The following is a 12,290-nucleotide window of genomic DNA, read 5'->3' as shown; positions in this document are numbered from 1 at the left end:
TTAAAAAATTAAATGAATCAAAGTTACAAATTTTTATTGATTTACCTATGATCGTATATCAAAAGTGTATATTAATAATGCTATATTCCAATTTCAAGATAACAACAAAAACTTACAAACAATTTACAACCAAAATAGAAAATAAAAACATTTTCAAAATTTTTAATTTATATATATATTATTACTTTATAACTAATATATACACACACATGCATTTATATATAGAACATATTTTTATTAATTTATGTGAGTATTACGATAAAAACGATCGAGTGAGCTCACGAGTTAAGTTGATCATCTTTATATTAGCAACTTAATTTGTAAATATAAATCTAAATAGAATTAAGTTTTAGATGAATTGTATTATTTAATAATTGATTATATTTTAGTATTCACGAAAGACTTATAATTTAACTAAGCATGAGCATTTTTAATGGAATTGTTCACCGAGTAGTCTTGAGCACATTACACCCTTAGCGTTGTAAGTTATGAGGATCAGATGAATCCATGTTAACGTCAGTACGAGATCTATGGGGAGTTTTAAGATAAAGAAGTTATATATGGATGTTTTTAATGTTTCTATATATATATATATATGTATGTAATGGTGAGGATGAGCTGCACGGCCAATTAAACTAGTCAACCATGGTATCCTCATTAATCCTGCCATATAATATATAACACTTTGATTAATTTGCAATAATATTTAGGGCGGAGAAAGAGAGCTGTACCTATAAGTTTGGTAGGTGCTGGCTAGAAAAGAAGACTAAGCTTTTTAAAGTTGAAGTCTCTGGAGTCTGGACTGGAGCATGCATGCCATGGTGGTGGGTTTTCGTTGTCCCTACCACCAGCTCGTGGTCTGACTGATTTTTTGTCAACGGGTCGTTAAATGGAAGGAGTCCTTGAAATTCACGACCGACGGAACCCGAAGCTGGTTTCTCTGAAACTTGATACTATTCTTCCCCGCTCGCTCCTCTGCTATATATACTCCAAAACCTTATCAGTATACCCGCACTTCATTTCATTCTTAGTCTCCGCATATCCCTAGCTATTATCTTTTCAAGGCCTCACGTTTGGTATATATATTTATCCAATCAATACTCTCTCTCTCTAGATCTCTCTCTCTCTCTCTCTCTCTCTCATACACACACACAGCGTTTCTGGCCAAAAAGAAAATACATGTATTCAAAGCTTATATAATTAATAGAACACAATTTTCCTTAACCCTGCATGAATTCCAGGTTATTGTTCCATGTCTCCTACGATGGCTGTAACAACTGAAACAAAGGAGGAGAATGATACGCCAGATAGCGAGTACCAAAAAGGAATAAAGCACCTCTGGGAAAATGGCATAAACAGAGTTCCCAAGAAGTACATATTACCCCCCTGCGATCGACCCATTACTGAAGACGGGGTGCTAAATCATGTATCCGAGCAAAATCTTAAGCTGCCCATCATTGATTTCGCAGAACTAATGCAAGGTGCCAACCGGCCTCAAGTCCTCGAGTCCCTCGCTAATGCTTGCGAACAATACGGTTTTTTTCAGGTATGGTTTTGAATTGTTTATAAATTACCATGTTGAAACCAAATTGTAATTCGATCTAGTCATCTCAGTCGACCACACTGATCCATGTCAATGTTCTATTAAGACAAAAATCGAAGAAAATATAGGAATTTTCAAGATTAATGCTTACTTCAAATTAAATTTAAATTATAAATTATAAATATTGCGCGCAGCTGGTAAACCATGGCATTCCAAGCGATGTTATAAGCAGCATGATTGACGTTTGTACAAGGTTTTTCGAGCTGCCATTTGAGGAAAGATCAAAGTACATGTCTTCGGATATGCAAGCGCCGGTCCGATATGGAACCAGCTTTAACCAGAAGAAAGATAATGTGTTTTGTTGGAGAGACTTCTTGAAGCTAATGTGCCATCCCCTATCAGATGTCCTCCCACATTGGCCTTCTTCTCCTATGGACCTGAGGTGAGAGTTTACCTACCTTAGCTTCAGCCTTCAATTATTTTTATTTTATTTTATTTTATTTTTTGCAGTCCTTTCTCTCTTATATATATATATTTATATAAATATATATATATATATATATATCTCTTTCTTTCATTTGTGTGGCTCATAATCGCTAGCTAACCTGTACACGTACGGCTTTGCGGGAAACGAATAGGGGTTGACTTTTGCAAATGAATTACTACGACTCCTATTACTCATGAAGTTCTTAGATATAAAGAATAATTAACTTGCTCGTAGTTGTCAAGCAATGATATCTATTACATGCATGTATATGTAAATATTAATAATTTGAGGACCAATCAAGTTGATGGTTCATGCTTTAAACAGGAAATTGGCGGCTACCTACGCAACAGAAACCAAATACTTGTTTCTAATGCTAATGGAGGCCATCGTGGAGAGCTTAGGACTTGTGGGAATCGCGGATGAGAAGAAGAAGACAGAGGAAGAAGAAGAAGAAGATGACATATTAAAAGACTTACAAGAAGGAAGCCAGTTAATGGTTGCCAATTGCTACCCGCCATGTCCAGAACCCAATTTAACCCTGGGAATGCCACCGCATTCCGACTATGGATTCCTCACACTTCTTCTCCAAGATGAGGTTGAGGGCCTACAAATACAATTCCAAGAAAAATGGATTACTGTCCAACCAATTGCTAATTCATTTGTTGTCAACATTGGTGATCATCTAGAGGTGGGTCGTAAGTACATCAAAGTGCACGAAATCCAAAAAATATATATAATTAATTCAAGTAGTTTGTAATTAACTGTTGATTCAATTATATTTTAATTTGTCTCAGATATTTAGCAACGGAAAATACAAGAGCGTTTTACATAGAGTATCTGTGAACCCTATGAAACCTCGAATATCGGTGGCTTCTTTGCATAGCCTTCCTTTCCAGAGCATGGTTAGGCCGTCGCCTAAACTGATCAACGAAGCGAATCCAAGGCGTTTCAAGGACACCGACTTTGCTAGTTTTCTCGACTACATTTCATCTTCTGAGCCCAAGAGGAAGAATTTCTTGGATTCTAGGAAATTATTGGATTAAGGCTATATATATATCTAGCTAGCTCGGAGAAGTACCGATGAATTAATCCAGATCTATATATCAAAACGGATTAGACGCTTGTATGTTGAGTACTTTCGTTGCAATCAATTATGTATCATTGATTACATGCATGGAATTAATGTATTTTTATTCTCTCTCTCTCTCTCTCTAAAGTTTGGTCAAACCTTTAAAGGATAAACCCCATACCTCACCTGCTGGTCAGTGTTATAATATATTGCCATATATATATATATGAAAAGTAACTTAATTAAAAAAGAATTGGTAAAAGTTATCGATTGAAATTTTTTTTAAAATGTTTAAAGATATATAAAAAAAATGATTGAAATAAAAAGAAAAAAAATAAAAAAAGTGCATTTGTAGTTATTGGTCAAATTTCATTCATTTATCATCGGTCTCAATAGTATTATCATATATATATATATAGTGTATGTGAATTTCCATTTGGATATAGAAACGATTTCATCTTATCTTATTATTATAATTTTTTTAAATTTTTACACAAAATATAATAAACAATTCAACTTTTTTAAATCTAAAAATAATAATAATATTAAAAATAATATTCTAACAATATTTTATTTAATTTTCATCTAAAACCATCTTATCTTATTCCACTATCTAAATTAATGGAGCCTTAGCTAGTGAACTATCTTGGAATGGCGCTGCATAAAGGTTGTGTTGACGAGGATGAATAAGATACTTAAATTATTAAAGCTTTTCACTATTAATGCAGATTCATGTCTCGTTGTCTTATTTTACAACGTTTACGTACTTACTACGTAGGCACATTTTGTTTTTGGTATGTTTATTTTTTTGTTGTTGTTGTTGTTTTTGCACATTAAGCTAGTAATTAATCTGATCGACCATATCTATCCGAAATCTATACCCACCCTTTTGTCGTCCAAGAGCCTAAAAATCTAGTGCCCCGCGTTTTCATGCATATCTAACTATTATATATATACAGCACCAATATTAAAATATTATATATATTAGCTAGACCCATCTCGATTGTGAAGTTAGAGATTATGAGTACTACTGATCAGTAAATATTAGTACTCGCATGTATTAATTATTTGGCTAATTATAATTAATTAATGAACTTAAGTCGACAGCTTAATTAATTCCCTTAATTTTAGCAAGTATTGATGAATTAAATGACATATATATTGTTTTAGTTTGCATGTGGACGGGGATCGATTATATATATATATATATATATATATATATATATATATATATGTTTACGAGGTTCTATTCATCATTTTGACCATTATTTTGTTAGCAATATGATCTTTAATTTGACACTAGATCGATCTAGGAAATCATCATGTAGTCATGTTTCAAGGTAATAACTAATTAAAAGTAACAAATTAAAAGGAGCCCTATTCTCTTGTATTCTGATCAAATAGACCCTACGATGCATGTTGGGTTTAGGATTGTCTAATTAAAATCTACACATGATCTCATGATCTACTTTGCATGCAGCTAGCTAGAATTCATGAGAGCTATGCATTGAGATCAAATGGACAGTACGTACTTATTTTGTTGAATACAAATTTCCTTTTTAATTTTCCGTGATCAATTACTTATATATGTGCTATATATGCTGTTTTTTTTTTTTTTTTTTTTTTTTTTTTTTTTTTATTTTTATCACAATATTGATGCGACACATTTTAAATGATTTCATAAATCAATCACTTAAATGAAAAATTAGGTATTTAAAACATGCATGATCGATCTTTAATTGATATAATTGTACGTGGATGATGAGAAACAAAATTTCTCAATGATCTTTTGGTGCATATGGTAAAAAATTGTCATGTTTGGGGTAGATGTAAAAGTTACTTCATTGTTATGGAACAATATCCCACTAATTAATCGAACACGTTAAGAATTTAAACGTGGTAATTAAAATAATAAGTACTGCAATAAAAATAATTCAACGAAACATATATGATCATTCATTAGAATTAACTGATCACAAATAAATAGTTTTCTTGTAGTGTCCAGCATATTCTCCTCGTATATATATATTTCCTGACTCGATTGACTCCGTCCCTTATAGCTAGCCAGCCTCCTGCATGCCTGCCGTCGTAACTTGCTGCATATATATATTTATATATGTTGACCGCCTGCATGCGTCCCTTCCTTTCTAATTTGTTGTACTATACTATTGTCATGGCGACGGTCCAATCCATTAACATCTTCTTTCTTTCTTTATTTATTTATTTCCCTTTTGACTGCAAAATGGATATTATATATTAAGAAGAACATCAATTATATATACTTATTTACTTATTTAGAATATGCAACAAATGGATTGAATTATTCTCCAAGGGTTGTAATTAGGCCTTTAACTCCTACATTGAATTATCAAAACAAACAAACTTGAAGTATTATTTGAAGGTATTTACGTCACACGCTATTTATATAACATAATTTGATTTATAAAATTTAAATTTTAAAATTAAACTTTTAAATTAAATTTTGACATGTAAATTATGTGTGGTGTAATGATTTCAAATAGAATTATTTGAAAAGAATAGTTAAAATTGTGATAGTTGTTATTGGGCTAAACTCAAGCCCAATTAAATAGATCCTAGAATATTAATATCCAGTCCAATATAAGGCTTGGGCTTGTGTTCCTATAAATAACAAGCCCGTTCCGTGCTCATCTCGATTTGTACTCCTAGAAGGTCCTCTTTTATGGGCTTTATGTCTTCCTCCCGATGATGTCTCCTGGGTTTCCCCTTCTCATAATGGTTGGGCCATTATCCATCGGGTGACAGACAACACAGTCTACTTTACGACGGAGTATGTCGCTGCATTAAGAAAATAACATCCTTATTAAAAACATTTCCTTTGGCCTCACTGTTAGAGTCTTTAAAGACGACTGCTTGTCGTTATATATTTTATTTTTAAGGGTTCAATTATTAAAATTTGGAGAGTTTGATCCCTTTATATTTAAAAAAAAAAAAACTTCTAGAGTGATTGATCCCTATGTTTTAAAATTGGATATTTCAATCCTTATTCACTCAAATTAGACCATAATGGTCAACAAATTAAAAAGATACAAAATTAAATTTAACAATTAGAAATTAAGAATTTTTTTTTTAAAAAATGCCTGAATTAGAAGAGGGTGCGCAAAAGGATGTTATCTAAGAACATTCATAATGAATCATTTATCTTATCTATTAAAATACATCACCAAACTTCACTTTTTTTATTTTATATATTGACTTTTACAATATATCATACATTAGTTTATCTATTTTTTTTTCATATCATTTAAATATTATTTTTTAATTTTTTTTTAAACATTTCTTTTCTACCAATAAATTTTTAATATCCATATATTTGCAAGATATTATTATATAAAATGTAATACAATTAAGTTCTATACACACAAAATAAAAATATATAAACCAAATAAAAATAAAAAATAAAATCAAAATATGAAAAAATTAGATAAATAATATTTTCAAGATATGTTTTAGAAAAAAATTAAATAGAGGTGTTTTAAATGATAAATAATAAAAAAAATTGTATTGAAATGTAAAAATAAAAATAAATAAGGGAGTAAATAAAGTATAAATAAAAAAAAAATTATTTAAAGGATAAACAGTACCGTTATATGTGACGGGTTATTGTAGACATTTGCATTTTACATATTCATCAATTCTTTAAATAATTTACAGTTTTTATATTAGATATAAGAAAGCTCTAAAATGCCTAAACCCAATCCAATCCACAATCTTCTGTCGCAACTATCACCCACACACGCTGCACAGACTTCAAACACTTCAACGCTTCCATCCGGCAATGGTGACTAAGAAAAACACGAGTGCATAGAGAAGAAACACGCCCAGAACCAGAAGAGTGCTCACTTCCCCGCTATGTCTTCCTCCCTCTCTACCTCCTCTGTCTTCCGAACCCCTCCTCTCCTCAAACCCACCTTCACCACCAGTACTACCATTTTCTCTTCCAAACCCCCACCTTATCAATTCCTCACCATCAATTCCTCCCTCAACAACAACAACAACAGCAGCAACAACAACAACAAAAGCAACAAAACAAGTTCCTGGGTAAGCCCTGACTGGCTCACCTCACTCACTCGGTCTTTAACGTTGAGCAAAGACGATGACTCCGGCATTCCCATCGCCAGCGCCAAGCTCGAGGACGTGTCTGATCTTCTGGGCGGTGCACTTTTCCTCCCACTGTTCAAATGGATGAACGATTACGGACCCATCTACCGGCTCGCTGCGGGGCCTAGAAACTTCGTGGTGGTTAGCGACCCTACCATTGCTAAGCATGTGCTGAGGAACTATGGGAGGTATTCCAAGGGTCTTGTGTCTGAGGTCTCCGAGTTCTTGTTTGGGTCGGGTTTTGCCATTGCCGAAGGCCCGCTTTGGACGGTAATGATATCCATTTTTTACGGAGTGGGGAAGTTGGTTAGAGTTCATTTACTTGATACTTTCGGGCTATAATCATGGAGTTTTTACAATGCTGCGTGTTGTTGGTTCAATGTGGGTGGGCTTTGGTTTAGAACATCATTTTTGAGCTTTCAATGTTATGTTCTGATTCACCTTATTGAACGGATGGTTATGTGCCCCCCAATTCTCCCGGTTTCTTTATTGCCATAATGGACAAGCATAATTTGTGCTTTATCTTATTTTGCTTGTTATTCTCGAGAATAAGTATAGGTGATTGTCTTGCCAGGTTTATTTTTTGCACTCATGTCATTGCCTCCGTTTTTCATTTTTGTAAGCTCTCAGCCAGTAACAAAAAAATACACTGAACTGGTTATGATCCATGTGATTTTTAATATCTTGTTAACAGGCAAGGCGTAGGGCTGTGGTGCCATCACTTCACAAAAAGTATTTGTCAGTGATGGTTGATCGAGTGTTTTGCAAATGCGCTGAGAGATTGGTGGAAAAGCTCAAGCTCGATGCTTTAAGTGGCAGTCCTGTAAACATGGAGGAAAACTTTTCTCAATTAACTCTTGATGTTATAGGTCTGTCTGTATTCAACTATAATTTTGATTCACTTACCACTGATAGCCCTGTGATTGATGCAGTTTACACTGCATTGAAAGAGGCAGAGGCTCGTTCGACTGATATATTACCATATTGGAAGGTATATCTTTCTGCTGCCCTGTTCTTGCTTTTCATTATATTTTTTTTCCCATTTTGATAATCATATACGTACTATATTGTGTCTTGATGTAGGTTAAAGCTCTTTGTAAAATAATCCCAAGACAAATAAAAGCTGAAAAAGCGGTTACTGTGATAAGGAGAACTGTTGAAGAACTTATTGAAAAGTGCAAAGATATGGTGGAAGCCGAGGGAGAAAGAATAAATGAGGAGGAATATGTAAATGACGCTGATCCAAGCATTCTTCGCTTCTTGCTTGCAAGCAGAGAAGAGGTCTGCTAGTGTTCTTTGGCCTTGTTTCATTACACAGATGAGACAAGATAAGATGAGAAATCTGTGAATAGTAGTGAAATAATTTGAGTTAAAGATTTTATAGGATTTTGAGAAATGAGATCGAAAAAGTTGAATAAAAAGATTATAAAGTTAAAAGAGGGTTAAAATATAATTTTTTAATATAATTTTTATTTTTTGATTTGAAAAAGTCAAATTGTTTTTTGTGTTTTGTTTGGAAGTTTGAGAAAATTGTAATGACTAGGTAATGATTAGATGAAAATTTTGAAAATTTGAAATTGAAAAATGTTTTTGTTTAAATGGTGTTTAGATGTTGAGATGAGATGACATGATTTGTGAAACCAAACCAAACCTTTATCTCCTATGTATGGTTTGTTTTGCTTGTGATCACTGTGTCATTTGTTGCTGTCCAGAATGCACATATGCAGAGGTTTTCAGGATGGTAACAACTTGGTGTTTAGATGTTTTGGGACTGGAAAATTATTGGTGCGTTTAAAACATACAAGAAGAATTGATTTATGGTTACATGTGCTTATAAATGTGAACAGGTTATAGTCAAGACTTTAATTGAAGACGTGAGAGTGTTCCAGGTTCTATAAGTTTGCAAGTCACTTCATTAGTTTTATTTCAAATCTTACTAGATTTTCCAAGCTTTTGGCTTTGGAAGCATAGAAAGGGACAATACACAAAGTTTTCATCTAGTTTTGCTTGGTTGTGACTGTTGCCAATGGTTGAGTTTCCATGCTTCAAGTTTACAGTCCCTGGTTTTCCGCCTTTCTGGCCAGAAGTTGTCGCATATGCCTGGAATTCACTCCATATGAGCATGCTTTTTTATTACTCGATTTTTCTATGACCACCTCCGCAATGTCTCTGCATGTTTACACAGCTGCCCACTTTATCCACCTTCAAGAAAAAAAGTTATTTTCATCCATGATACACTTGCCTTTGAATGTGGCAGATGTATCACCTATGCTACACATCTACCGTTGTATTGTCTCAATGTTGTCTTGAAGGATTTTTGTTAGGGTAATAGCATTTAGTTTTGATACAATTGCTAAATACTGTTTTAGGTTTCAAGTGTACAACTACGAGATGACCTATTGTCAATGTTAGTTGCTGGTCATGAGACTACTGGTTCAGTGTTGACGTGGACACTCTATCTTCTGAGTAAGGTATCCTTTCCATTTTCACTTCTCTCTTTATTATTTGAGTCTGCCATTTGTATGATAAATTGATGCTAACTTTAGCATCTGACTGCATAGGCAGGCTCTGTGTTACCGATTCAGAATAAATATATAACATCACACCAATTTATACCCATCTCTTGATACTTGAAAGATTTCTTTTGATTTTTTTGTCCTAATTGAACAATACCGTTCTCATCCATGATCCGTGTATGCCTTGTACCAATGTTTTGACCCCTAAACTGCCTGTTGGCTCGAAATGTTGGCTGAACATAGGTAATCGGGTTCTGTTGCTATTCAAATGGGTCCAATATATGTGTTAAGAAGTAATTTATAAGAGGTTGTAGCCCTTAAGTTACTATCACAGCCCGATCCTTACCGATTCATGGACCCTTGCTCAAGTTCTTATGATTTGTATTGTGGATCTGGTGAACTATAGAACATGTGTAAAATATTGATATGCTACTTTGATTGCAGTAATAAATTTGGACGTGATTCAGACTATCTTTTCCCTTGAATGTGGTATTTGGAGAAACTGTTTATTGTTCATCATCTTTTGCAGGACTCGACTTCATTGGTGAAAGCACAAGAGGAAGTTGACAGAGTTCTACAAGGAAGACCTCCTGCTTATGAAGATATTAAGGATCTAAAGTTCTTGACCCGCTGCATAATTGAGTCACTCCGTCTATATCCACATCCTCCTGTCAGTTGCGTTCTTTCTCTTCCACTTATATCAAAATAATATGAAATAGAAAGAGTATGTGGTAATTCTGCTGACTCAATTTGTTGCTTATTTCACTCTTTCAAATCTTCTAGGTCTTATTAAGAAGAGCTCAAGTTGCTGACGTGCTTCCTGGAGCTTTCAAGGTTAATGCTGGTCAAGACATTATGATTTCTGTATATAATATCCATCATTCCTCACAGGTATCGGCTTATGTTGTTTAAACTTCCCTTTTTATGGTCAAATGTAATTTCTTTTATTGTGCAATTCAGTAATTTAATGCATAATTGAAACAGACCTGAGATGTCTGATTTACTTGTCTTTCCACATTTCTACATTTTGGTACTTATCGGGAAAAAAAAAACCCACATTTTGGCAATCTTCTTGTTATTTTTCTAGGTCTGGGAGAAAGCTGAAGAGTTTGTGCCAGAAAGATTTGACTTAGAAGGCCCAATACCTAACGAAACGAATACAGATTTCAGGTATTGGATTTTTATATCCTTTCAGAGATGCCAAAAGAGTTTCATAACTTCAATGCTGTTTTTTACCTTTTCAATCCCATTTACAGAAATGTGTGCTCTTTATTGTACTGATAGCTCAAATGCATCCATTCTTTACTTTTACATATCCCTTTAACACTGGCGCTGATGGTGCAAAATATATACCACAGATTCATTCCATTCAGCGGTGGGCCCAGAAAGTGTGTTGGTGATCAGTTTGCTTTGCTGGAAGCTATTGTTGCTCTCGCAATCTTTTTGCAGCACATGAACTTTGAGCTGGTTCCTAACCAAAACATTAGCATGACTACTGGAGCAACAATACATACAGCAAACGTAATGTCATCTATGAATATTATTAGTCGATCCATGCACAAGTAAAGATTACACTAATTGCCATGATTTCAAATCTGGATTAGAATTCAGATCCCAAGCAATATATGCATTATTACTCTTTTGGTGATATGCTTGATGGGTTTTGTCTGGTTTGCATTTGATATTTTTATTTCCGTTGACGTCATCGATGTATGCACCAGTCAGTGGTTTCTATGTGCGCATAAATTATTGAAATGTTTAGGTTTTGTTTTAGGAAAACGGAGGACCAAATAGAAAAGAAAGAAAAACAAAGATTTGAATTCAACATATTGGAGTCGACTTACTCTTATAGAGGAATGTGATGTGTTTTAACATGGTGCTATCATTGCAGGGCTTGTACATGAAGCTGAGTCAACGACAAACAAAAGCTGCATTTGCTTCCTTGTCTTCTAGGTAAGCTGTAACTTTGTACATAAAATCTAATAATATCCAAGGGTTCTAGCACAGAAAGTGTTGTGGTAATTTGCGGTTTTGGGAGAAAACATAATTTACCATTGTTATGATTCTTTTGAGTGACAAAGGTAATTTTCTGTGTATCGTCGGTTTACCATGTTATGCATTAGCATTTGGAATAATAAAATTAATACGTCGAAAGCCGCGGAGTTTGGTTTGCTGTTCTCACTCCATTGTAAGGGAGGTGCCTGTGCTTCAGAGAGTGAAAATGGTGGTTAAAAGAAAATAATTATGTACACTTACCCTGTGACTACAAATATGTAGCAAAATAGTATATCGATGGATGCTAAGATCATGAAAAGTTTCATTGCCATTTCTGCAGTTATACAAGGACTCGTCATTATTCTTCTTGTGAACTCACCTCAGATTTTGCAAATTCTTCTACATAACCAGAGCCATGTAATAAGCAGCTTACCCACATATCTTACTAGGTGGAATTGGCTGCCTGAAATATGTATATATATATATATATAATATAATAAAAAAGGACGGTAGAAACGGAAGTTTGTAAGGGAAAGCTTG

General features: G+C 33.9%; 2 protein-coding genes across 4 annotated transcripts; both read left to right on the top strand.

Annotated features, from left to right (window-relative positions):
* Positions 1 to 764: 764 nt before the first annotated feature.
* On the top strand, positions 765 to 3,216 carry LOC108985264 (protein DMR6-LIKE OXYGENASE 1). Of its 3 annotated transcripts, none has more exons than XM_018957479.2 (5): positions 765 to 1,076; positions 1,242 to 1,546; positions 1,738 to 1,985; positions 2,355 to 2,718; positions 2,825 to 3,216. In XM_018957479.2, exons 2-5 carry the CDS (start codon positions 1,253 to 1,255, stop codon positions 3,071 to 3,073), a joined length of 1,155 nt encoding a protein of 384 aa, XP_018813024.1. In that variant the 5' UTR covers positions 765 to 1,076; positions 1,242 to 1,252; the 3' UTR covers positions 3,074 to 3,216. The 3 variants fall into 3 exon arrangements, with proteins under 3 accessions (XP_018813024.1, XP_035544446.1, XP_018813023.1); XM_035688553.1 differs by having other exon boundaries at positions 787 to 1,003; XM_018957478.2 differs by lacking the exon at positions 765 to 1,076 and having other exon boundaries at positions 1,126 to 1,546.
* Positions 3,217 to 6,839: 3,623 nt separating this feature from the next.
* LOC118347955 (carotene epsilon-monooxygenase, chloroplastic-like) lies at positions 6,840 to 12,081 on the top strand. Its single transcript, XM_035688552.1, has 9 exons — positions 6,840 to 7,509; positions 7,934 to 8,230; positions 8,323 to 8,520; positions 9,609 to 9,710; positions 10,285 to 10,425; positions 10,539 to 10,646; positions 10,843 to 10,925; positions 11,114 to 11,276; positions 11,647 to 12,081. Exons 1-9 carry the CDS (start codon positions 6,991 to 6,993, stop codon positions 11,710 to 11,712), a joined length of 1,677 nt encoding a protein of 558 aa, XP_035544445.1. The 5' UTR covers positions 6,840 to 6,990; the 3' UTR covers positions 11,713 to 12,081.
* The last annotated feature ends 209 nt before the right edge of the window (positions 12,082 to 12,290 follow it).

This window comes from Juglans regia, chromosome 3 (assembly GCF_001411555.2).
Source record: "Juglans regia cultivar Chandler chromosome 3, Walnut 2.0, whole genome shotgun sequence".
In the NCBI taxonomy this organism is placed as follows: Eukaryota; Viridiplantae; Streptophyta; class Magnoliopsida; order Fagales; family Juglandaceae; genus Juglans; species Juglans regia.
This window is presented reverse-complemented; position numbering and strand designations above follow the sequence as displayed.

Coding starts and splice junctions, on each gene's coding strand:
- LOC108985264 (XM_018957479.2), top strand. CDS start 1,253: ATGTCTCCTACGATGGCTGTAACAACTGAAACAAAGGAGGAGAATGAT. Junction 1,986..2,354: donor TCTTCTCCTATGGACCTGAG/GTGAGAGTTTAC, acceptor TGCTTTAAACAG/GAAATTGGCGGCTACCTACG. Junction 2,719..2,824: donor ACATTGGTGATCATCTAGAG/GTGGGTCGTAAG, acceptor AATTTGTCTCAG/ATATTTAGCAACGGAAAATA.
- LOC118347955 (XM_035688552.1), top strand. CDS start 6,991: ATGTCTTCCTCCCTCTCTACCTCCTCTGTCTTCCGAACCCCTCCTCTC. Junction 10,426..10,538: donor GTCTATATCCACATCCTCCT/GTCAGTTGCGTT, acceptor CAAATCTTCTAG/GTCTTATTAAGAAGAGCTCA. Junction 10,647..10,842: donor ATATCCATCATTCCTCACAG/GTATCGGCTTAT, acceptor TTATTTTTCTAG/GTCTGGGAGAAAGCTGAAGA.